This window comes from Staurois parvus, unplaced genomic scaffold, assembly GCF_062004578.1.
Source record: "Staurois parvus isolate SC_StPar_1 unplaced genomic scaffold, SC_StPar_1.0 ptg001665l, whole genome shotgun sequence".
Taxonomy (NCBI): domain Eukaryota; kingdom Metazoa; phylum Chordata; class Amphibia; order Anura; family Ranidae; genus Staurois; species Staurois parvus.
This window is the reverse complement of record NW_028319461.1, coordinates 130,001-157,377: the sequence shown is the minus strand read 5'-3', so window position 1 is coordinate 157,377 and position 27,377 is coordinate 130,001. Positions and strand designations below refer to the sequence as shown.

At 47.6% G+C, this 27,377-nt stretch overlaps 1 protein-coding gene across 1 annotated transcript in view; it reads right to left on the bottom strand.

Moving 5' to 3' along the window:
* Positions 1 to 16,808: 16,808 nt before the first annotated feature.
* The window catches only part of LOC149434826 (serine protease inhibitor A6-like), a 25,753-nt gene continuing 15,184 nt past the window's right edge, over positions 16,809 to 27,377 (bottom strand). Inside the window, exons 3-4 of the mRNA XM_089663328.1 lie at positions 26,806 to 26,956; positions 16,809 to 17,042 (exon numbers count right to left, since the gene is read on the bottom strand). Of these exons, the coding sequence (XP_089519454.1) occupies positions 16,809 to 17,042; positions 26,806 to 26,956 (385 nt within the window). The remainder of the gene's footprint in view (positions 17,043 to 26,805; positions 26,957 to 27,377) is intronic.

Here is a 27,377-nt window from a genome sequence, read left to right as displayed (position 1 = left end):
CTTGAAATGTTCCCCATGTTGTCATTAGAGATGAGCGAATCGAACATGACGAAGTGGAATTCGTTCCGAAGATTTGGAAAAATTAGATTCGCGACGAATCCGAAGATTAGCAAACTTCGGATGCACGAATCGAATTTTCCCAAAAATGGCGGCGACATGTGTGGCGACAGGAGAAAATGGACAGAGAAGATGGGGCGGGGATCTCTGGGAAGGCGCGCAGACAAGGCGCGCTGACCCATAATGCATTCATGAGTCATGAATCATGACATGTGATCGCATTAGCCAATCAGCAGCCAGCCAGCACTGTGTAATGGTGGAGCTATAAATCGCGGCCATCTTAGAATTCTCCATTAGCCTCCGGTCATTCAAGAGAGACAGACCTGTCTGTATTGAGGGACAGAGTTAGGGCCACAGAGACTTTAGGGCCACAGAATCGTTACTCAGGGACACAGAATCGTTACTCAGGGACACAGAATCGTTACTCAGGGACACAGAATCCTTACTCTGGGACACAGAATCGTTACTCAGGGACACAGAATTGTTACTCTGGGACACAGAATTGTTACTCAGGGACACAGAATCGTTACTCAGGGACACAGAATCGTTACTCAGGGACACAGAATTGTTACTCAGGGACACAGAATCGTTACTTAGGGCCACAGCTATCAAAGAATCGAAAATTTAAAGTGACATACACCCTTTTTTTTTTGGTGGCTGTCGTGCACAGTTGGTGCTGCAGTTTGCCGATTTGTGCAAAATAAACTGACTTTCTGCTTCACAACCACTATTGTACGTTCAAAGAGTTAAATCCATTTACACGCCGGCTGGCGGTAATATTTTTTGGGTGATTAGTGCATTCCAGTGACATAAACGTACAGTTTCCAGCCAACGGCAAGCTGCAATTGACCGACTGTGTACAATAAACTGACTTTCTGCTTCACAACCACTATTGTACGTTCAAAGAGTTAGATCCATTTACACGCCGGGTGGCGGTAATATTTTTTGGGTGATTAGTGCATTCCAGTGACACAAACGTACAGTTTCCAGCCAACGGCAAGCTGCAATTGACCGATTGTGCTAAATAAACTGACTTTCTGCTTCACAACCACTATTGTACGTTCAAAGAGTTAAATCCGGTTTTATTTTTGGGGTGCTTATTGAATTAAAGAGTATGTCAGACAACACGCAGAGGAGTGGCAGAGGAGGCAATGTTTCAGGAGCGAGCAGACGTGGCAGCAGAGGAAGGGGTCGAGGCAGCACTATTCGCAGCCAGAGGCCAGTGCTCCCGGTGTCATCCAGCGGTCGTGTCTTAACCGACAACCCTGCCGTCATCGATTGGTTGACTCGGTTGTCTTCCTCTTCCCAGGTCACCTCTGACACCTACAGCCAACGGTCGGTGGGTACGTCAGACACAACCGTTAGTTGGCATGGCCCGGGAGCAAGCCCACTGAAATCACGTGTCCTCTACCTGCCCCTGTCCTTTGGTGTTCCCTCACCAAGCGAAGTATCGCATGCTGTGGGCTCAGCCCCACTGTACAGTGAGGAAGAGCTAACAGAGGGCGGTCAGGAACGGGGGGAGACATCCGCCTCTTCAGCAGCCAGGCGAAGAAGTACTGGCGAGGAGAGTGGCTCGGTAGCCAGTCTAGAGACAGGTCTGTCTCCTGACCCACACGCAGCCGAGGGGGCTAGTAGTGACGCGGAGACCCTAATTGATGATGATGAGGCTGATCGCACTTGGCAGCCTCGTCGTCATCAGGCTATTGCTTCCGCATCATCAGGAGAAGAGGGTGCCAGCTTGGCAGCGAGCAAAACAGTCGGTGGGTTGCCCAGGAGGCAGCAGGGTAGCAGCAGTGTCAGTGGAGCCAAACGGCCACGGAGTAGAGCACCAGCTCCACTGCAGCCTACCACCACGGCCAGTAGTGGTGCCGGTGTGCACGGAGGAAGTAGCAGTCAGCCAGTGAGGAGTAGCGGGGGCAAAGTTTCCTACTCGGCGGTGTGGCAATTTTTCGTCAAGCCACCCGAGGAAGTAAACGTAGCCGTATGTCGACTATGTGGCCAGAAAGTCAAGCGTGGCCAGGGGGCCCATGTTGGGACTACAGCGTTGCGTCAGCATATGCAGCGTCGCCATTCGGTGGCCTGGGAAAACCGTGATAAAGATACGGCGGTTCTGCCTGCCCCAGCCCCCGCTCCATCACCCGCTCCGTTACTTGCTCCGTCACCCGACGCCAATCGCCCTCTATCAGCCAGTCAAGGCTCCAACACCTCTGCTGAGGGGAGTTTTCGCTCGTTGGCATCTTCCGCTCATTCAGATGCTCCTTCTCCTGCTACTCCTCTTCACGGATTCCGTCAGCAGTCTTTCTTGGAATCCGTTTCCAAGGGACGACAGTTTGCGAGCACGCACCCGACGGTGCAAAAGCTGAACGTCCTCCTGTCCAAGTTGCTGGTGCTGCAGTCCCTCCCTTTCCAAGTGGTGGACTCAGCACCTTTCCGAGAAATGATGGCTTGTGCCGAGCCGCGGTGGAGAGTGCCAAGCCGGCATTTCTTTGCCAAAAAGGCAGTGCCAGCCCTGCATTCACATGTAGAAGAGATGGTGGGCCAGTCTTTGAGCATGTCGGTCTCTGCCAAAGTGCACGGCAGCGCCGACGTGTGGAGCTGTAACTACGGTCAGGGACAGTACATGTCATTTATGGCCCACTGGGTGAACGTGGTGCCGGCACAGCCGCACCAGCAACTTGGACAGGTCACGACGCTTTTGCCTCCACGTTTGCACGTCCTTGGTCCAGCAAACATGTCCGCCTCTACCACCTCTTCTTCCGCCGTATCCTCAGCCGCCACCCCCGTGCCAAGTCCCATTACCCGACCGGCATATCACATGTGCAGGGCGCAACGGTGTCACGCTGTGCTGCACCTGGTATGCCTTGGCGAACGTAGTCACACAGGGGAGGAACTTCTGAGTGTAATGAACAGAGAAATCGACAGATGGCTGTCTCCGCGCAAACTGAAAATCGGAACCATGTTGACCGACAACGGAAAGAACATGGTGTCTGCTCTGCGTCAAGGAAGGTTGTGCCATGCGCCATGCATGGATCACGTGTTCAATCTGGTTGTCAAGCGGTTCCTAAAATCCACCATCCCACTGCAAGACATCCTTAAAATGTCACGTAAACTTTGCATGCATTTCAGCCATTCCTACACCGCAAAGCACACCCTCATTGAGCTGCAGCGGCAGAACGGAATTCCACAGCATCGCCTGATCTGCGACGTTGCAACAAGGTGGAATTCAACCCTACATATGTTAGACCGCCTTTACGAGCAGCGAAAGGCCATCACCGATTTCCTGATGTTACAAGCGGATAAAGGTACTCCCCTGTGTAACTTCGATGTCAGCCATTGGCAGCTCATGCGTGACACCTGCCGCTTGCTCAGGCCCTTTGAGGAGGCCACGCTATTCGTGAGTCGGCAGGACTATGGGATGAACGACGTCATTCCTCTGTTGCACGTCCTGGAACAAATGCTGTTAACAATGGCTGGTCAGGGTGCGGTAGACGTGGCGCACAGATCTCAACGCCACATGACCCCTTTGGGGGCAGGACAGGAAGAAGAGGAGGAGGTAGAGGAGGACATTGGTGCTCAGGAATTATTGAGTGAAATGGGTGGTTTTTCCACTCAGCGGACAGGAGTGGAGGAGCAGGAGCATCTGGTAGAGGAGGAGGAGGAGGAGACAGAGGACCCAGACACACCGTGGCAGTATGCCGTGGAGATGGAGGCAGGGAATCCCTCGCATTCCTTGGCACAAATGGCCCATAGCATGCTCGGTTGCTTGCGTAGCGACATCCGAATAATAACCATCAGACAGAGGGATGACTTTTGGCTGTCCACCTTGTTGGACCCTCGCTACCGTTCAAAAATGGTGGCCTTTTTCACACCTGCTGAGAGGGAGGCCAAAATAAAGTACTATAAAAACCACCTATGTAGTCAGTTGGTCTCTGCCTTTCTGCGCCAACGTCCATCCTCAGACACTGTGGGCCCTGTGCGCTCGCGTTCCGCTGCCATGGCAGCAGGGGAGGGGTGGGGTGGTAGGAGCAGTGGCAGCTCCACCAGCAGCGGCTGCCTCAGTCTGCAGTCGATGATGAGTAGCTTTCTTCACCAGCGCAGTGAGGAAACTACTAACCAGTCGCAGCAGCAGCAGCATCAGGTGGACCTGGAGCAGGAGCTCAAACAACAGGCTTGGGCCTACTTGGACAGCACCCTGCCAACCGAGGTAGACAATCCCCTTGACTACTGGACAACGAAACTTGACCTTTGGCCCCAACTAGCTGAATTTGCCCTTGAAAGGCTGTCATGCCCGGCCAGTAGCGTGGCATCGGAGCACGTGTTTAGTGCGGCAGGAGGTATTGTAACTCCGCGGAGGACACGACTGTCCACCCAAAGTGTGGAGAGACTCACGTTTGTGAAAATGAATCAGGCGTGGATTAGTCTGGATTTCAAACCACCAGTTCCTGACACAACTGACCTAATAACCTAGCCGTTCAGGCCGCTCCCTGAACACCTCGGGAATTGCTTTGTATATCTGTCGCCTTAGAGGCCGCTGTCTGAACAGCTCATGAATTGCTTTCTATATGTGTCGCCTTTGAGGCCGCTGGCTGGACAGCTGATGAATTGATTTGTATATATGTACTTATTGTCCGCTGTCCGGACAGCTCATGAATTACTTTTTGTATATAGCCTTCCAAACCTTCCAAACCACTCTCAGAATAAGTCATGATATTCATGCTGTGTATAGCCTTATAGGCCGCTGTCTTTACAACTTTATAATTCCATGCAGTATATAGCCCTATCGGCCACTTTCTGGCATCCAGTTGCTGTAGCCCCCATCACCACACTGTGCCACGGGCCCCTGTACCGCCTTCTCATACTGCTGCCAGATCCATCCTCTGCCATGTGCGTCCTTGTCGTCTGCTCACGCTGCTGGGTTCCAGTTTTAAACCTAGGCCTGTGTATGGCTTCCGAATACTGCTGCCTCCACCGCCACCCTGCGCCATGTGCCACTTTCAGGTCTCCTTACACTGTTGGTGGGTTCCATTTTGTGATAGGGTGCTGTATGGCCTTCCATTGCTGCTGCCTCCACCGCCACCCTGCGCCATGTGCCTCTGTCGTCTGCTCACGCTGCTGACGGCTTCCGCTTTTTAACCGAGGCCTGTGTTTGGCTTCCGAATACTGCTGCATCCATCGCCACCCTGCGCCATGTGTCTCTGTCGTCTGCTCACGCTGCTGACGGCTTCCGCTTTTTAACCTAGGCCTGTGTATGGCCTTCAATTGAAGCTGCTTCTGCTCTGCCACTCTGCCATTGGACTCTTGATAGTCGTCTCCCCACGCTGCTGCTGGGGGGACTTTTTAACATAGGCCTCTGTATGGCCTTCAATTTTAGCTGCTTACGCTCCGCCACTCTGCCATGGGCCCCTGTACCGCCTCCTCATGCTGCTGCCAGGCCCGTAATCTGCCATGGGCCCCTGTACCGCCTCCTCATGCTGCTGCCAGGCCCGTAATCTGCCATGGGCCCCCGTACCGACTCCTCATGCTGCTGCCAGGCCCATAATCTGTCATGGGCCCCTGTACCGCCTCCTCATGCTGCTGTCAGGTCCAGAGTGTCTCATGGGTCCCTGTACGGCCTCTCATTGCTGCTGTCTCCATCGCCACACTCTGCCATGTGCCACTTTCAGGTCTCCTCACACTGCTGGTGGGTTTCATTTTGTCATAGGGTGCTGTATGGCCTCCCATTGCTGCTGCCTCCACCGCCACACTGTGGCTCCACACTCTGGTTTTGGCCCCGTGACTGGCCAAATGAGTGAAGTGTGCGGTGATTCTAAGATCGACGGCACTCATCTGCATGTCATACTGACTGACAGTATTATTTCTCTTCCCCAGCAGACTCCAAGGGCATTTAAATTAAAGGTACAGTGTTCTGCACTAATATAAAGGCTCTCTGAAGCCTAGAAACACCCTTTTATAAGTTAAATTTGCAGCGAATATATTCGGCTCGAAGCAAATTTTTTCAGCGAATTCGGCAAATCAGCCGAACCAAATTTTTGAATAATTCGCTCATCTCTAGTTGTCATGTTACAACCAGAACTGTCAATGTATTTCAATGGGATTATATATGATAGACCAACACAAAGTGGCACATAATTGTGAAGTGGAAGGAAAAGGAGAAATTGTTTTCACAATTTTTTACAAATAAATATCTGAAAAGTGTGGCGTGAATTTGTATTCAGCCCCTTTTACTCTGATACCCCTAACTAAAATCTAGTGGATCCAATTGAATTCAGAAGTTTCCTAATTAGTAAATAGAGTCCCCCTGTGTGTCATGTGTTTTCAGTATAAGTACAGCTGTTCTGTGAAGCCCCCTGAGGTTTGTTAGAGAAAATTAGTTCATGAAGGCCAAGGAACACACTAGACAGGTCAGGGATGAAGTTGTGGAGAAATTCAAAGCAGGGTTAGGTTATAAAAAAATATCCCAAGCTTTGCCCATCTCATGGAGCACTGTTCAATCCATCATCTGAAAATGGAAAGAGTACGGGAGACAACTGCCAACCTACCAAGACATGGCCGTCCACCGAAAATGTCAGGCCGGGCAAGGAGAGCATTCATCAGAGAAGCATCCAATAGGCCCATGGGAACTCTAGAGGATCTGCAGAGATCCACAGCTCAGGGGGGAGAATCTGTCCTCAGGACAACTATTAGTTGTTCACTCCACAAATCTGGCCTTTATGGAAGAGTGACAAGAAGAAAGCCATTGTTGGAGGAAAGCCATAAGAAGTCCCGTTTGCAGTTTGCGAGAAGCCATGAGGAGGACACAGCAAACGTGGAAGAATGGGCTCTGGTCAGTGAACTTGCCTAAAAGCAAAATGCTATGTGTGGCGGAAAACTAACACTGCACATCACCCTGAACATATCATCCCCACCGTGAAACATGATGGTGGCAGCATCATGTTGTGGGGATGCTTTTCTTCAGCAGGGACAGGGAAGCTGGTCAGAGTTGATGGGAAGATGCATGGAGCCAAATACAGGGAAATCTTCGCCGAACACACAAACAGCTCGTTTGAGTCGAACGTAGGTTCCATTCGAACATGTAGCCCGTCCCTACTAGTGATCCATCATTGTGACTCAGTGGTGCAGGGGGTCATCCATTTGATGGCTCTTTACATCCATCTCTTGACCCCAGATCATCAGCCACCATGTGATGCCTATGCTGCCAATAAGTGCTTGCAGCAGACAGCCTTGGGTAGTGAGGACTGAATTTTTTTTTTAAAGGCATTGTGCAAGTGAACCCCTCCTCCGCCGCTCCTTCTTTCACCTATGGGAAGCTCAGTGACACCTTGTCCATGATACATTAACCTGGATATGCATTACACAGGCTCCTCTGTGGTCCTCCAGTGGTTTTATCCTGTGCTGCCTCTGCCAGGGCAAGAGGAGTTCTGGGACTATCCCCTTGTAATGTGGGTCAAGGAGGGTTGCCAACCAGTAATGGTCCCTCTTGCGGATGCAACTAATCCTACTGTCCTTTCTCAGGCTCTGGTGCAAGAGGAAACACATGCACCACTAATTATTAGAGGTGGATAAACCTGAGTCCTTGGGTTGCTGAGGACAATAATGTCTTGAGCTACCTCCCTCCAAACATGTAATACTCTTGAGGTTTGGGAGATGCAGGAAACCCACCCTTGTTATTTTTGGCCTCAGTGCAGCCATGGCAACCAGGGTCCTCCTTCTTTGCTTTCCTTGGCCTCACATGGATGGTGTCTGCATAGAGAGGTCCTTGGGATGAAAGAAAGTCTTCCTTCTCTGCCTCCAGTGTTCTGTCCATGATGACACACGGTGTTTGCTGAGCAGGAACACAATGAATACAGTGTCACCGATGCAATGTCACAGCTCAACATTCTTATCACCTTCTCAAACAGTGACAACACAAAGCAAGCATTCTGTATCAGCAGCCCCTGACATGTGGAAATGAGCCAAGCTCCCTTGAGACTGTTCTTTTGCCATACCCACACATACAGTTCTGCTCAAAGGTTTGCCTCCCCCGGCAGAAATGGTGAAATTCTGGCACTGATAATGACAATCTGACAGATCCTGCCAACAACTGTCTTTTATTTAACGATAGTGATGATATGAAGCCATTTATTATCACATGTTTGGGTCCTTTTTAAATCCTAATGAGAGCAGAAATCCCCCAAATGGCCCGGATCAGAAGTCTCCGCCCCCTGGAATGTTCGGCCTTGGTACAGACACACAAGGGGACACACACAGGGTACAATGGCAATTAGAGGTTAATTTCCCACATCTGTGGCTTTTTACATTGCAATTAGTGTCTGTGCATAAATAGTCAGCGAGTTTGTTCGCTCTCATGTGGAAGCACTGAGCAGGCTAGGTACTGAGCCAGAAAAGAACTGTTAAAAGATCTGCGTAACAAGGTAATGGAACTTTATAAAGATGGAAAAAGATATAAAAAGATATCCAAAGATTTGAATATACAGGTCAGTACTGTTCAATCACTTCTTAAGAAGTGGTAAGGGGTAATATTTAGGGAAATAGAGGGTGAGTCCATGTAAAGGATTTTTAAGTCCTCAGTTTTTCAAGTCACTTTCAGTCTGTGGCATGCTGTCACATATTGTGCAGCTATTTCCACTATTGGCTCCTCTTCTCCCAGTAGAATTTGGAGTTTCTTCTTCTATTCTATAGAAGTGAAGTCCGGGATCCTCTTCAATCCTTTCACTTGACTGAAGAATACCTGTCACTCCTCTCCACACCATTGCTGATCATCTGTAAATCCCCTCCCCATCATTGATAATCATCTGGGAATCCTCTCCCCATCATTGATAATCATCTGGGAATCCTCTCCCCATCACTGATAACCATCTTTGAATCCTCTCCCCATCATTGATAACCATCTGGGAATCCTCTCCACATCATTGATAACCATCTGGGAATCCTCTCCCCATCACTGATAACCATCTGTGAATCCTCTCCCCATCACTGATAACCATCTGTGAATCCTCTCCCCATCACTGATAACCATCTGTGAATCCTCTCCCCATCACTGATAACCATCTGTGAATCCTCTCCCCATCACTGATAATCATCTGGGAATCCTCTCCCCATCACTGATAACCATCTGTGAATCCTCTCCCCATCACTGATAACCATCTGGGAATCCTCTCCACATCATTGATAACCATCTGGGAATCCTCTCCCCATCATTGATAACCATCTGTGAATCCTCTCCCCATCACTGATAACCATCTGTGAATCCTCTCCCCATCATTGGTAACCATCTGTGAATCCTCTCCCCATCACTGATAATCATCTGTGAATCCTCTCCCCATCATTGATAACCATCTGTGAATCCTCTCCCCATCACTGGTAACTTCTGTGAATCCTCTCCCCATCATTGATAACCATCTGGGAATCCTCTCCCCATCATTGATAACCATCTGTGAATCCTCTCCCCATCACTGGTAACCATCTGTGAATCCTCTCCCCATCACTGATAATCATCTGGGAATCCTCTCCCCATCATTGGTAACCATCTGTAAATCCTCTCCCCATCACTGATAACCATCAGTGAATCCTCTCCCCATCACTGATAATCATCTGGGAATCCTCTCCCCATCACTGATAACCATCTGTGAATCCTCTCCCCATCTTTGATAACCATCTGTGAATCATCTCCCCTTCATTGATTTCCATCTGTGAATCCTCTCCCCATCATTGATAGCCATCTGTGAATCCTCTCCCCATCATTGGTAACCATCTGTGAATCCTCTCCCCATCATTGGTAACCATCTGTGAATCCTCTCCCCATCACTGATAACCATCTGTGAATCCTCTCTCCATCATTGGGAACCGTCTGTGAATCCTCTCCCCATCTTTGATAACCATCTGTGAATCCTCTCCCCATCATTAATTTCCATCTGTGAATCCTCTCCCCTTCATTGGTAACCATCTGTGAATCCTCTCCCCATCATTGATAGCCATCCGTGAATCCTCTCCCCATCATTGATAGCCATCTGTGAATCCTCTCCCCATCATTGGTAACCATCCGTGAATCCTCTCCCCATCATTGGTAACCATCTGTGAATCCTCTCCCCATTTTTGATAACCTACTGTGAATCCTCTCCCCATCACTGATAACCATCTGTGAATCCTCTCCCCATCATTGGTAACCATCTGTGAATCCTCTCCCCATCATTGGTAACCATCTATGAATCCTCTCCCCATCACTGATCACCATCTTTGAATCCTTTCCCCATCACTGATAACCATCTATGAATCCTCTCCCATCATTGGAAACCATCTGTGAATCCTCTCCCCATCATTGATAACCATTTGTGAATCCTCCCCCCATCACTGGTAACCATCTGTGAATCCTCTCCCCATCCTTGATAACCATTTGTGAATCCTCTCCCCTTCATTGATAACCATGTGTGAATCCCCTCTCCACCAATGATGACCAATTGTGAATTCCCTTGTCACCACCAGTGGCAGGGTGTGAATTCCCAATTATTAATGATGACTTTGTATTACTAAACTCCTTTCAAAACCCGCCAAACTGCTTCTAATTTCCCTACACAGATACACACTTTTAATCACATTTTGTATTGTACTGGAGTTCTGATTTTAAATGTAACGAGAAAAAAAAATGTGTTTTATACATTTATGCGCAATGCATGATCATTTCCTCATGCTTTATCTCTTTAAAAAAAAGTACCGACAAATACCTGTTGATTTTCAGTGCCAGAAATCCAGTGAGCTGCTTACTTCCTATAGTGAGCTCACCACATGTTCATTTTCTGTCCTGAAATCCAAAGCAATGTTGTCAGCGTGGCCCAAGTTCTCTCCTGCTGGAGTATAGAACACCCTACCCCCCCCCCCACCCTCATCTTCATGGCATATGGAGGAGGAACTCTGTAGACCAGCGAGGAGGGACTTCAGTAGTGCATTTCTAGTGCTAGCATTGAAGGGGGTGCAAAGGCTGCACCTTCCTCTTCGGGACCCGTAACGTAACAGTGGCTCCAAGTTTAATTTCTCTGTATTTACTAGAATATAAGCTTCTCTGTTACCTTCACACTCATCGATCAAATATTGGGCTTTACTGCCAAGATGACACACACCGATTTAAAGACAAGACTCTTTGACCAATTAGGAAGTGAACGACCTCTGCTCATGGCGAAGGTTTCAAAACGTTTATTTAGAAGAGAAGAGTTACAAGTGAAAGGAAAGAATACTTGAATGAGTCAGATGCCTCTAATAAGCAGCAACATGCATGGAACTATGTACTTGTATACATGGGGGGGTATCAGGGGACCCCCTTATTGTTATGTAGTGCTTACCCCTGCAGGAGCCACTGGTGATGGTGGGTCCTCTATGCTGCCATGACTCCTAAAACCCTACTGACACACCTGGTTAGAGGCGGAGCCCACATGGAAGAAAAATATATGTGAAATATATTTAAAAAATATCCTTCACAAATATTTTGCCATATGTTTGAAATACTACAATTTTGGCCATATTCAATATATTTCGAAATATATTTAAAGATATATATAAATATATATACAGGTGAAACTCAAAAAATTAGAATATTGTGCAAAAGTTCATTTATTTCAGTAATGCAACCTAAAAGGTGAAACTAATATATGAGATTATGGCTTACAGCTCATGAAAATCCCAAATCCACAATCTCAGAAAATGAGAATATTGTGAAAAGGTGGAATATTCTCGGCTCAAAGTGTCCCACTCTAATCAGCTCATTCAGCCATAACACCTGCAAAGGGTTCCTGAGCCTCTAAATGGTCTCTCAGTCTGGTTCAGTAGGAATCACAATCATGGGAAAGACTGCTGACCTGACGCCATCACTGACACCCTCCATAAGGAGGGAAAGCCTCAAAAGGTCATTGCAAAAGAAGTTGGATGTTCCCAAAGTGCTGTATCAAAGCACATTAATAGAAAGTTATGTGGAAGGGAAAAGTGTGGAAGAAAAAAGATGCACAAGCAGCAGGGATGACCGCAGCCTGGAGAGGATTGTCAGGAAAAGGCCATTCAAAAGTGTTGGGGACTTTCACAAGGAGTGGACTGAGGCTGGAGTCAGTGCATCAAGAGCCACCACACACAGACAGATCCTGGACATGGGCTTCAAATGTCATATTCCTCTTGTCAAGCCGTTTCTAAACAACAAACAACGTCAGAAGCGTCTTACCTGGGCTAAAGAAAAACAGACCTGGTCTGTTACTCAGTGGTCCAAAGTCCTCTTTTCTGATGAGAGCAACTTTTGCATCTCATTTGGAAACCAAAGACCCCGAGTATGGAGGAAGAATGGAGAGGCCCAAGGACCCCGAGTATGGAGGAAGAATGGAGAGGCCCAAGGACCCCGAGTATGGAGGAAGAATGGAGAGGCCCAAGGACCCCGAGTATGGAGGAAGAATGGAGAGGCCCAAGGACCCTGAGTATGGAAGAAGAATGGAGAGGCCCAAGGACCCCGAGTATGGAGGAAGAATGGAGAGGCCCAAGGACCCCGAGTATGGAGGAAGAATGGAGAGGCACAAGGACCCCGAGTATGGAGGAAGAATGGAGAGGCACACACTGCAAAATGCTTGAAGTCCAGTGTGAAGTTTCCACACTCACCCCACTTGATTTGGGGAGCCATGTCATCTTCTGGTGTTGGTCCACTGTGCTTCATTAAGTCCAGGGTCAACGCAGCCGTCTACCAGGAGATTTTGGAGCACTTCCTGCTTCCTTCAGCAGACGAGCTTTATGGGGATGCTGACTTCATTTTCCAGCAGGACTTGGCTCCGCCCACACTGCCAAAAGCTCCAAAACCTGGTTCAATGACCGTGGGATTACTGTGCTTGATTGGCCAGCAAACTCGCCTGACCTGAACCCCATAGAGAATCTATGGGGCACTGCCAAGAGAAAGATGAGAGACATGAGACCGAACAATGCAGAAGAGCTGAAGGATCCTGGTCTTCCATAACACCTCAGCAGTGCCACAGGCTGATAGCTTCCATGCCACGCCGCATTGAGGCAGTAATTGCTGCAAAAGGGGCCCAAACCAAGTACTGAGTATATATGCAGCTTCTACTTTTCAGAGGTCCGATATTGTTCTATGTACAATCCGTGTTTTATTGATTGCATGGAATATTCTCATTTTCTGAGATTGTGGATTTGGGGTTTTCATGAGCTGTAAGCCATAATCATCACAATGATGACAAATCACGGCTGGAACTATCTTGCTTTGCATGTAATGAGTCTCATATATTAGTTTCACCTTTTAAGTTGCTGCACTGAAATAAATGAACTTTTGCACCATATTCTCATTTTTCGAGTTTCACCTGTAGATATATGTATATGCAGACTATCGCCTACTCTGCTCACTGTTAGGTGATCTCTGAAAACCGATCTCTTCAGGGAAGCCTATCCTGCCCTCAGCTAATAATGGAATCTTCTACTCTTCCAACCAGTCCATCCCCCACAGTCACTACCTTTTGTACCACTAGCCCCTCCCTGTTAGATTGTAAGCTCCCAGGATCAGGGCCCTCCTTTCCCTCTTGTATTGAACTGTATTGTTGCTGTATTGTCTCCCGTTATATTGTAAAGCGCTGAGCACACTGTTGGCGCCATAAATCCTGTATAATAATAATGTATATACTGCATGTTGAAATAAATTTTATTACAAAATATATGAAAAATATTTTTAAAAATAAAATTCAAATATACTGTATGTAAAAAAAAAAAAATCTGAAGAATATATTTAAAAAATATATATTTTAAAAAATATATTTTTTAAATATATACTTCAGATTCTTTTTTAACATATAAAAAAGTAATTTTAACATATATTTTTACATATATTTGTAAATGCATTCCAAAAATGTAGATTTGTAATTTTAACCTCTTGGCGCCGGCGCCCTTTAAGAGTTTCAGAAGCCAGGAGGCGGGGTTTTAGGGTCATGTGACCACCGTGATTCGCCATCACGGTGGTCACATGATCGGGAAAGGTCCCGATCGAAAGGTCCCGATCGAAAGGGGAGATCGGGACCTTTCCGGGAGTCGCAGACATATGTGCTGGGAGTGTGCAGGGTTCTAGTGATGTTCTCAACAGCCTCTGCTGCCTGGGGACTCTTCCTCCTCATTGTTGGTCACAGCCAGTGAGCCACTAGGATGATTAAAAACGTACTTTGGCAGGCAATGGGTTAAAGCCCAACTTCAGAATCTGATCCGGTGTGCTTTTGGCATCAGTACCGTCAATAAATAACAACTATACAGATAAGGAATTCTCTCTGCTACCTCCATTCCATTCCAGCACTGCAACCTTTGGCAGAGTCTTCAGCATCTCTGTGTCCAAGCTTGGCCATGGTCCCATCCTCCGACCCCTATGTAACTGTGGTGTCCTGTAGTTAGATATGGGTTTAGAGCAGGGGTGGGCAACTGTGGCCCTCCAGCTGTTGGTGAACTACAAGTCCAATCATGCCTCTGCCTTTGAGAGTCATGCTTGTAACTGTCAGTTTTGCAATGCCTCATGGGACTTGTAGTTCTACAACAGCTGGAGGGCCACAGTTGCCCACCCTTGGTTTAGAGAATGGAAATGGTGGGCGACTCAACCATTTGTCATTAATGGGAGTGTTCAATAGTAGAACCTTTGGAATGAAGGTGAAGCAGGAGGATCAGGCCACCAGAGAGATGAGCCTTCTATTGCAGGTCACCTTCCGGTAAACTTGACCGGGTCACTTTGGAGTCTGTGTTGACTGGCATTTTTCACTTCAATTGGACTTTGTATTCTCATACAAATTAATGACCCGCCCAGGGCTGTCTTTAACTTGGGGTAAAAGGGCCAGCTGCCCAGGGCCCAATCATTGTTGTGGGGACCAAATCAGCAGCCCCTTGAGCTTGCACTGTCCAGGGTTGCCAGAAATAAATTTAGTGTTGGCTGCCAGTATCTTTGCTGGAGGTGCCTGCCAATGCTAAATTCATTTCTGGAAACCCTGCAGCGCGGGCTCAAGGGACAGCTTGCCTCTGCCTCTGCTTGCACTGCTTCACTTTTAGTGGGGGTGCTGACGCTTCTGTGCCAGCGCATGCTGTGATTCTGGGGCTGTCTGCTACCTCACCCCCCCTTCTCCAAGCCCCACTGTGACAGTGTCCAATGCCTTCATCACACAGCAAGCACCCCATGATGTCCTGTACCCACACTGACAGGCCTGACTGCCACCTGCCCGCAGTGGAGAAGGAGAAGGAGGGGAGAGCCGGGCCGTGCACTGATTTACTATCCCAGGGGCTTCCATTCTAATGTCGCCCTACAATAGGAGGGACCCCTGGACTGAAAGTCCCTCTATGGAGGGGCCACTAGACTGGAAGTGGCAAGGGTTGCTCTCTGATAGGTGAGATGCCCCTGAGGAGAGACCTCATGGCACATCATTGACCATATATGGACATGACCATATGTGGTCAATGATATCACAGGATCTCCTCTACCCCCGCCACCCTATGCCACACGTTTGAAAATCCCTTGCCTATTCGCCTACAAAGAGACAGATTTTTTTGAATGTAGTGCACCCCATAATGCAGTCCTATTTACCCACTTAGAGCACACAGCCAGCATTTTCCTCACTCTACCACTGCCTCCAAAGAACAGTCTAGGGGCTTCATTTTTGGATTTTTATTGGGAACAATGAACTTGACTAGGGTGAGGGAGCATGGGATACTCCAGTAAACTGTAGAACTGAATAACTTGACGACTTATCAACTCCCTGGCTGCACAGTACAAAAAGGAATGTTTTCCAGTATCTGTATGCTGGTGACGACCTGTACTCCTTCCAGAGTTTAAAATCTACACAGTCAATAACTCTTCAGCACTGGGGTCACTTACATAGCCAGGGGATCATCGGTTGCCTCCTGCCAATATTCACCAGGCTCTTCCTAGTGAGGGAAATGTAGACTCACTCCACTGCAGGACAGCTGGACTTATTCCACCATCTTCCTCCTGGCTCTCTCCAGTGAACTTCTCCAGACCCAGCTTGAGCCCTGGACTCAAGCTTGCCAATAGGCCCTCACATCTAAACCTACTTGGAACCTCAGTTTCTTCCTAATGGCTTCCTCTGGAAATCTGCCCCAGGGCAGATTCCCTCTGTACATGACCGGACCCAGGAACTCTGCTCAGGCCTTGGAATAATTATAGTTTCTCTCCCCACCAACTGGGCACACCTCCCCAGGGATTGGCTGCAATCCCATATATATTCAAAATGCAGGCCCTGTTCTTCATCCCACTATGATTTTAAAATCCTCTAAAAGACGGGGGGGGGGAGTAACAGAGCAGCCTGTGAGACACTGAGGAGCCCTCATTAACCACTTCAATACTGGGCACTTTTAGCCCTTATACCCCCCTCCCACCTGGGCCAATTTTCAGCTTTCAGTGCTCTTGCTACATCAACATTCAGCTAATGGCTTCAATGGCTTCAATGGTGTTTGGATCCACCACCCAAACCTTATGTATGTTCTGCTCATCACCAATCAGGACATATTGCAGACTTCTGGTCAGGGCTTATTTTTTTTTACCTGGGGTCTCAAAACTTTCGAGATGCTTTATTATGAAATTTTTGAGCTGATTTTTATTCTCTTCTACACCACCCTGTTGGGTCTCACTTCTTACCTGGCTTGCACTTCCCTCACTTATTGACAGGAAAGTGATCCAGAGAAAACCACGAAACAGAAATTATTCACACATCTGCTTTATTATCAGCAGAATGGTTTCGTTTGGTAGTTTATATCTGCCTTTTCACATTCCTTCCCTTCTCCAAGGGTACATGCCAAGAGGGGTCCATGACTCGTCCGATCCAGAGTATGGTTTGGGTATGTTTGTTGTAGACGATCATGAGGAACGGATGGTCAGCTTTGAATTCAGGGATTGAATTTAAGTTTAGGTTCAATTGGGCATCAGTCGTGCTGCTCGCCTCTGTTCCTCCTTCTTCAATGCTGGTATAGGAGTGGTGGTAAACCTGTCAACACAAATACGTAAAGGAACAAACAAAAAAAGTTAAAAGACTGCAGAAATATAAAAAAAAAGAAAAAGTAGGAAAAACTATTTGAGCACTAAGATAAATCACAGATATGTATGCAGAAAATAACATTCACTGCAAAAAAAATTGAATATCAAATACTTACCGCAATTTTCCTGACGAGCTCCATGTCAGCCTACCCCGGCCCCGCCCATAACCCCACCTGCAGGACCCAACCCATAGATTTGATTCTCTCCCTCAGGCTAGCGTTCCATAACTAGATCACCTGGGTGGGAGTCTGACATTTAGCTCATCAGGAAAGGAAAATTGTGGTATTAGATATTCCATTTTCCTGACAGCTTCCTGTCAGCCTTCCCACTGGGAATGAACTAGATAACCAGGGTGGGATAATGCAGAAACAAAATATGATGCAGGCCTGAGGGAGGGAGTCAAATTCATGAGTCAGGCCACATGGACGAAAAATATATTTTAAGAATATTATTCCCAAATATATTTACATATATTTGAAATACTACAATTTTGGCCATATTCAATATATTAAAAAAAAAATATATGTGTGTGTGTGTGTATATATATATATATATATATATATATATATATATATATATATATACATACAGTGAAGGAAATGTGTATTTTCTCCCCTGCTGATTTTGAATGTTCGCCCCTCACACAGAAATGATCGGTCTAAAGATCAAATGTTCGGTGTATTGTAACACCGAGAGACAGAATACAACAACAAATTCAGCAGAAATGCGTCTAACAAATGATGACTGATCTGCATGTTCATGAGGGAAAGAAGGATTTGATCCCCTATCATTCAGCAGGATTTCTGGCTCCCAGGTGTCTTTCATACAGGTAACAAGCTGAGATTAGAAGCAGTCTCTTAAAGGGAGTGCTGCTAATCTCATTGTGTTACCTGTATAAAAGACACCTGTCCACAGGAGCAATCAAACCATCAGATTCCAAACTCTCCACCATGGCAAAGACCAAAGAGCTGTCCAAGGATATCAGGGACAAGATGGTAGACGTACAAGGCTGGACTGGGCTACCAAACTATGGACAAGCAGCTTGGTGAGAAGGTGACAACAGTTGGTGCAATCATTCACAACAACAAGACTACATTATGGAAGACCTCAATGCTTTAATTCTTAAAGGAAATTTCAAATCCATTCAGGAAAGAAAAACTTTTGAACTAAGAATGATAATTCTATTTGACACAAGAGATAACGGCCTGAATTTGGACCTGGGATTCCTTATCCAACATTTTTATGACTCCCTCTGTGAGTGTTGTCTCCCCCCCCCCCCCCCCAGTCTTTGCTTTTGCTTTGCTGTGTCTTATCTCTAGTCTAACCCTAGGCTTGTGTTTCTTTCTGCTTTTTTGGGGGGGGGAGTAAAATGGCACCCCAATATGCCAATTTATTTATAACTGACCTGGGGGGAAAATTCCTGAACAGCATGGAACAAAAAACATACAGATACTATCGCTATATTGATGATATTTTCATCATATGGACAGATGGACAGAAGGTGAAGAAAACCTAAAACAATTTTACTCATTGATCAACACTTTTCATCCATGAATCAAACTAAAAATGGAATACTCAAACACACGTCACCTTCCTAGACACCCCAGTATACATCAGGGATGATACACTTCACACCTCAATATACAGGAAACCCACTGACAGATGCCACTACCTCCACAGTTCTAGCTTCCACCCCCAACACATGAAACGTGCCATCATACACAGTCAGGCCATTAGATACCACCGAATATGTTCTGACCCAAGAGACAGAGATACACATCTCGGGACACTAGCAGACTCCTTCCATAAGAAAGGTTACAAGGACAAAACTATCAACACCGGCATAAACACAGCCTTGAGAACCCGAAGAGAAAATCTACTTCAGTACAAAGAGAAAAAAACAAACAACCGTGTACCTCTAGTAACCACATACAACCCGGCACTAGAAGGAAGAAGAAAAATAATCAGATTTACAACCCATCATAACAGAGGATGGAACTCTGAAAGAAATATTCCAGCAACCCCCAATACTGGCCTTCAGACAACCCTCCAATACTGGCCTTCAGACAACCCCCAATACTGGCCTTCAGACAACCCCCAATACTGGCCTTCAGACAACCCCCAATACTGGCCTTCAGACAACCCCCAATACTGGCCTTCAGACAACCCCCAATACTGGCCTTCAGACAACCACCCAGTACTGGCCTTCAGACAACCCTCCAATACTGGCCTTCAGACAACTCCAATACTGGCCTTCAGACAACCCCAATACTGGCCTTCAGACAACCCCCAATACTGGCCTTCAGACAACCCCCCAATACTGGCCTTCAGACAACCCTCCAATACTGGCCTTCAGACAACCCTCCAATACTGGCCTTCAAACAACCCCCAATACTGGCCTTCAGACAACCCCAATACTGGCCTTCAGACAACCCCCCGATACTGGCCTTCAGACAACCCCCAATACTGGCCTTCAGACAACCCCCCAATACTGGCCTTCAGACAACCCCCCAATACTGGCCTTCAGACAACCCCCAATACTGGCCTTCAGACAACCCCCCAATACTGGCCTTCAGACAACCCCCAATACTGGCCTTCAGACAACCCCCCAATACTGGCCTTCAGACAACCCCCCAACCTCAGAAATAAACTAATCAGTAGGAAACTTCCTTCTGATTATGAGGTCACAAATAATGGAAGCAAACCCTGCAATTAAAAAAACACTGCAAACTGTGCAACCAAATCATCCATCAACAAGTGTCAGACACTCAAAAGGGATCTTCGATATCTTCGGATCATACAGCTGCACTTCCAGTCATGTTGTGTACCTCATCCAGTGCAGAAAATGTAGCAAAGGATCTTATGTTGGCGAAACAGGACAGACGTTGCAAACAAGGATGAATTTGCACCACATACCATCAAGGAACATAAAGAAGATGACCTCTGCACACCTGTGAGACACCATTTCACACAACCAGACCACACTATGGGAGACCTCAATGTTTTAATTCTGAAAGGAAATTCCAAATCCATTCAGGAAAGAAAAACTTTTGAACTAAGAATGATAATTCTATTTGACACAAGAGATAACGGCCTTAATTTGGACCTGGGATTCCTCACTCATTATCCAACAGTTTTATGACTCCCTCTGTGAGGGTTGTTCTCTCCACCCCCCCCCCCCAGTCTTTGCTTTTGCTTTGCTGTGTCTTATCTCTAGTCTAACCCTAGGCTTGTGTTTCTGTCTGCTTTTTTTTTTTTCTTTCTTTTCTCATCCCCCACATCTCTTCTAACATTCTGCTATAACTTTGTAATAGTACTGCTTGGACCTTGAAGAAGGGGGCATACCCCCAAAAGCTTGTCCTCAAAATTGTATGTTAGTGCAAATAAAAAAAGTATCACAGACAGGACTCAATTGTTTCTGTTGCAATCATTCACAAATGGAAGAAACACAAAACAAGTGTCAGTCTCCCTAGGTCTGGTGCACCATGCAAGATCTCACCTCGTGGAGTGTCAATGATCATGAGAACAGTGAGGAATCATCCCAGAACTACACGTGAGGATCTTGTCAATGATCTCCAGGCAGCTGGGACCACAGTCACCAAGAAAACAATTGGTAACACACTACGCCGACAAGGACTGAAATCCTGCAGTGCCCGCACGGTCCCTCTGCTCAAGAAAGCCCATGTCCAGGCCGTCTGAAGTCTGCCACTGAACATCTGAATGATGCCGAGGAGGACTGGTGGGAAGTGTTGTGGTCAGATGTGTGTATATATATATATATGTACTGTCCCCTATAATGTACAGCGCTGAGCAAACCTTTTGGCGCTATATAAATGCATAATAATAATCATAATAATATATTGTATGTTGAAATTCTTTTTTTTATATATTACTAAAATTTATTAAAAATATTTGTAAAATATATATACTGTATGTCTTTAAAAATATATTTAATCTACATTTTTGAAATGCACTTACAAATATATGTAAAAAAACATGTTTTTATATGTAAAAAAAAATATCTGAAGAATATATTTTAAAAATATAGATTTTTAAAAGTATTTTTCATATATGTTGTAATATATAAAATACGCATTTCAACATACAGTGTATATATATATATATTATGGTCAAAATTAATATATTTAAAATATATTTTTGTTTCATGTGGGCTAGGTCTTGCAGGTGGAGGTATGGGCGGGGCATACCCAATGGTAGGAAGACATGGAGTTGTCAGGAAAACAGGAAAACAGAATTTAAAGTGTGTGTAATGGTTTTTTGGGTCCTGCAGGATGAGCTCATGATGGCAACAGAACTTAAAAGTGGTCTCTGAACAGCTTTTGTTTTAATTCTTAAGGACAATGCAGTGGATATGTACTCTGCGTAGACTTCAGAGAAATGCATTGGTCAAGCCTCACAAGCAGTATATATTTATCAGTCAGCCATAACATTATGACCACCCACCATATAATGAGTAGATCCCCGTTTTGCCACCAAATCAGTCCTGACCAATCAAGGCGTGGAGTCCACTAGACAAAGCATCACACTGCCTCTGCTGGCTTGTCTTCTTGCCATCCTAGTACCATCTTTTTCCAAGGTAAGTGGTAACAACACAACCGTCCATCCACATGATGTAAAAGAAAAACATGATTCATCAGTCCAGGCCACCTTACTCCGATGCTCCATGGTCCAGTTTTGATGCTCACATGCCCATTGTAGGTGCTTTTGGCTGTCAGCATGGGCAACCTGACCTGTTTGCAGCTACGAAGCCCCATACACAACAAACCGCGATGCTCTGTGTGTTCTGACATCTTTCTATCAGAACCAACACTCACTTCTTGAGCAATTTGAGCTCCAGTAGCTCTTCTATTGGATAGGACTACAAAGAGCAGTCTTTGCTCCCCACCTCCATCACGCAGCCTTCCCCTCCCCACCATCATCAATAAGCCTTCCCTCCCCACCTCCATCAATGAGCCTTTCCTCCCCACCTCCATCAAGGTGCCTTCCCCTCCAACCTCCATCAATAAGCCTTCCCTCCCAAACTCCATCAATGAGCCTTCCCTCCCCACTTCCATCAATGAGCTTTCCCTCCCCACCTCCATCAATGTGTCTTCCCTCCCACCTCCATCAATGAGTCTATCCTCCCAGCTCCATCAATGAGCCTTCCCTCCCCACCTCCATCATTGAGCCTTCTCTCCCTACCTCCATCAATTAGCCTTCCTTCTCCAGCTCCGTCAATGAGCCTTCCCTCCCCACCTCCATCAATTACCCTTCCCTCCCCACCTCCATCAATGTGTCTTCCCTCCCACCTCCATCAATGAGTCTTTCCTCCCAGCTCCATCAATGAGCCTTCCCTCCCCACCTCCATCAATGAGTCTTCCCTCCCCACCTCCATCAATGAGCCTTCCCCTCCCCACCTCCATCAATGAGCCTTCCCTCCCCACCTCCATCAAAGAGCCTTCCTTCCCCCACCTCCATCAATGAGTCTTCCCTACCCACCTCCATCAATGAGTCTTTCCTCCCAGCTCCATCAATGAGCCTTCCCTCCCCACCTCCATCAATGAGCCTTCCCTCCCCACCTCCATCAATGAGTCTTCCCTCCCCACCTCCATCAATGAGCCTTCCTCACCTCCATCAATGAGCCTTCCCTCCCCACCTCCATCAATGAGCCTTCCCTCCCAGCTCCATCAGTGAGTTTTCCCTCCCCACCTCCCTCAATGAGTCTTCCCTCCCTACCTCCATCAAAGAGCCTTCCTCCCCCACCTCCATCAATGAGTCTTCCCTCCCCAGAGCCTTCTCTCCCCACCTCCATCAATGAGCCTTTATTCCCCACCTCCATCCATGAGCCTTTCCTCCCCACCTTTATCAATGAGCCTTCCCTCCCCCCATCTCCATCAGTGAGCCTTCCCTCCCCACCTCCATGAATGAGCCGTCCCTCCCACCTCCATCAATAAGCCTCCCCTACCCACCTCCACCAATGAGCCTTCCCTCGCAATCTCCATCAATGACCCTTCCTCTCCACCTCCATCAATGAGCCTTGCCCTCCTCACCTCCATCAATGAGCCTGTCTCCCCCACCTCCATAAATGAGCCTTCCCTCCCCACCTCCCTCAATGAGTCTTCCCTTCCTACCTACATCAAAGAGCCTTCCTCCCCCACCTCCATCAATGAGTCTTCCCTCCCCAGAGCCTTCTCTCCCCACCTCCATCAATGAGCCTGTCTTCCCACCTCCATCATTGAGCCTTCTCTCCCTACCTCCATCAATTAGCCTTCCTTCCCCACCTCCGTCAATGAGCCTTCCCTCCCCACCTCCATCCATGAGCCTTTCCTCCCCACCTCCATCAATGAGCCTTCCCCTCCCACCTCCATCAATGAGCCTTCCCACCCCACCTCTATCAATGAACCTTCCCACCCACCTCCATCAATGAGCCTTCCCACCCACCTCCATCAATGAGCCTTCCCTCCCACCTCCATCATTTATCCTTCCCTCCCCGCCACCCTCAGTGAGTCTTCCCTCCCCACCTCTATCAATGAGCCCCCCCCACCTCCCTCAATGAGTCTTCCCTCCCCATCTCCATAAATGAGTCTTCCCTCCCCACCTCCACCAATGAGTCTTCCCTCCCCAACTCCATCAATGAGTCTTCCCTCCTCACCTTCATCAATGAGCCTGCCTCCCCACCTCCATCAATGAGTCTTCCCTTCCCATCTCCATAAATGAGCCCTCCTTCCCCACCTCCATCAGTGAGCCTTACCTCCCTACCTTCATCAATGAGCCTTCCCTCCCCACCTCCATCAATGAGTCTTCCCTTCCCATCTCCATCAATGAACCTTCCCTCCCCACCTTCATCAATGAGCCTTCCCTCCCCACCTCTTTCTATGAGCCTTCCTCCCCATCTCCATCAATGAACCTTCCTCCCCACCTCCATTAATGAGCCTTCCTTCCCCACTTCCATCTATGAGCCTTCCCTTCCCTCACCTTCATCAATGAACCTTCCCTCAGCACCTCCATTAATGAGCCTTCCCTCCCGACCTCCATCAGTGAGCCTTCCCACCCACCTCCATCAATGAGCCTTCCCTCCTCACCTCCGTCAATGAGTCTTCCCTCCCCACCTCCATCAATGAGCCTTTCTTCCCCACCTCCATCAGTGAGCCTTCCCTCCCTACCTCCATCAATAAGCCTTCCCTACCCCACCTCCATCAATGAGTCTTCCCTCCTCACCTCCGTCAATGAACCTTCCCTCCTCACCTCCATCAATGAGTCTTCCCTCCCCACCTCCAACAGTGAGCCTTCCTTCCCACCTCCATCAATGAGCCTTCCTCCCCACCTCCATCAATGAGTCTTCCCTCCCCACCTCCATCAATGACCCTTCCCTCCCCACCTCCATCAATGAGCCTTTCTTCCCCACCTTCCTCAATGGGTCTTCCCTCCCCACCTCCATCAATTACCCTTCCCTCCCCACCTCCATCAATGACCCTTCCCTCCCCACCTCCATTAATGAGCCTTCCTTCCCCACTTCCATCTATGAGCCTTCCCTTCCCTCACCTTCATCAATGAACCTTCCCTCAGCACCTCCATTAATGAGCCTTCCCTCCCGACCTCCATCAGTGAGCCTTCCCACCCACCTCCATCAATGAGCCTTCCCTCCTCACCTCCGTCAATGAGTCTTCCCTCCCCACCTCCATCAATGAGCCTTTCTTCCCCACCTCCATCAGTGAGCCTTCCCTCCCTACCTCCATCAATAAGCCTTCCCTACCCCACCTCCATCAATGAGTCTTCCCTCCTCACCTCCGTCAATGAACCTTCCCTCCTCACCTCCATCAATGAGTCTTCCCTCCCCACCTCCAACAGTGAGCCTTCCTTCCCACCTCCATCAATGAGCCTTCCTCCCCACCTCCATCAATGAGTCTTCCCTCCCCACCTCCATCAATGACCCTTCCCTCCCCACCTCCATCAATGAGCCTTTCTTCCCCACCTTCCTCAATGGGTCTTCCCTCCCCACCTCCATCAATTACCCTTCCCTCCCCACCTCCATCAATGACCCTTCCCTCCCCACCTCCATCAATGAGCCTTTCTTCCCCACCTTCCTCAATGGGTCTTCCCTCCTCACCTCCGTCAATGAACCTTCCCTCCCCACCTCCATCAATGAGTCTTCCCTCCCCACCTCCATTAATGAGCCTTCCCTCCCGACCTCCATCAGTGAGCCTTCCCACCCACCTCCATCAATGAGCCTTCCCTCCTCACCTCCGTCAATGAGTCTTCCCTCCCCACCTCCATTAATGAGCCTTCCCTCCCGACCTCCATCAGTGAGCCTTCCCACCCACCTCCATCAATGAGCCTTCCCTCCTCACCTCCGTCAATGAGTCTTCCCTCCCCACCTCCATCAATGAGCCTTTCTTCCCCACCTCCATCAGTGAGCCTTCCCTCCCTACCTCCATCAATAAGCCTTCCCTCCCCCACCTCCATCAATGAGTCTTCCCTCCTCACCTCCATCAATGAACCTTCCCTCCTCACCTCCATCAATGAGTCTTCCCTCCCCACCTCCAACAGTGAGCCTTCCTTCCCACCTCCATCAATGAGCCTTCCTCCCCACCTCCATCAATGAGTCTTCCCTCCCCACCTCCATCAATGACCCTTCCCTCCCCACCTCCATCAATGAGCCTTTCTTCCCCACCTTCCTCAATGGGTCTTCCCTCCCCACCTCCATCAATTACCCTTCCCTCCCCACCTCCATCAATGACCCTTCCCTCCCCACCTCCATCAATGAGCCTTTCTTCCCCACCTTCCTCAATGGGTCTTCCCTCCTCACCTCCGTCAATGAACCTTCCCTCCCCACCTCCATCAATGAGTCTTCCCTCCCCACCTCCATCAATGAGCCTTCCTCCCCACCTCCATCAATGAGTCTTCCCTCCCCACCTCCATCAATGACCCTTCCCTCCCCACCTCCATCAATGAGCCTTTCTTCCCCACCTTCCTCAATGGGTCTTCCCTCCCCACCTCCATCAATTACCCTTCCCTCCCCACCTCCATCAATGACCCTTCCCTCCCCACCTCCATCAATGAACCTTCCCTCCCCACCTCCATCAATTGGCCTTCCTTTCCCACCTCCATCAATTTGCCTTCCCTTCCCACCTCCATCAATGAGGCTTGGCCACCCATGGCTGGTAGTTCACCAGTTCACCTTCCTTGGACCACTTTTAGTCAGTCTCAGCCACTGCAGACCAGAAACATCCCACAAAAGCTGCAGTCTTAGAGTGGCTCTTACCGAGTTGTCTAGCTTTTACAATTTGGACCTTGTCAAAGTTGTTCAAACTCTTACTCTTGCCCATTAGTTCTGCTTTCAACACATCAGCTTCAGGGACAACATGTTCACTTGTTGCTGCATTCAAAATTTCCTTCACCTTCACCTTATAGTAGCTGAATTATAGAAACAAAGTCTTCTATGTTATAAGATGTTGTGGCTATAAAAGCGACACGAGTGACGGATTGGGCCGGATTGGGCCGGACTATGTGTGGGGTTGGAATGTAGGAATTTTACATAATGTTTTAATGTATATTGCAGTTCTGAAACAATATTCTGAATAAAATAACTATATTTTTGTTGAATATTTGCTGAGACACGGCGACCTGAAAAGTCCATCGTATATAAATGGATGGAATGAATGTCGTTTAAATGAGATGCAATACAGACACTGAGCCCATCTTCTTACCCCCACATAGGAAAGTTTCATCTTTTCGTTTGTTGAGATTCTGGAGAAGTCGGCATCTTCGCTGGAGAACATGCTTTCCATGCCCATGAGTGACATTATGTATCTCAGATTGACGAGATGGTCTAAGGACACCTTGGGTATGTAGAGGTCCAAGATACTGTAAAAGAATATACACATCAATGTCTGTATTATCAATAACAACCATCCCAGAATTTCTCAATGCGGCATAAAGCGTTTACAAGCTACAGCAACCCTAATCAACCAATCAGAATTGAATTAATAAGAAATGATTTCAAGTATTGGAGCAAAACTAAAGCCATTTTATGGATAGAGTAACCCCTGTCCATTATTTGTATTGCCATCTGTGTCCCATTGAGGAGATTTCCCTTCACTTTCTGTCCCATAGCAAAAATAGGAAGTGAGGGGAAATCCCTTCAAAATTAGGCAATCCCTGGTTGTCACCCGAACAAGTGTCTCCCATTGGAGCATTTCCTTTCTATTCCTGCCCTGGTGGCATTTGGGGATTTTCTTTCACTTATACTAATGGTGCCCATAGGGAAGAAAAATATATTTGAAAT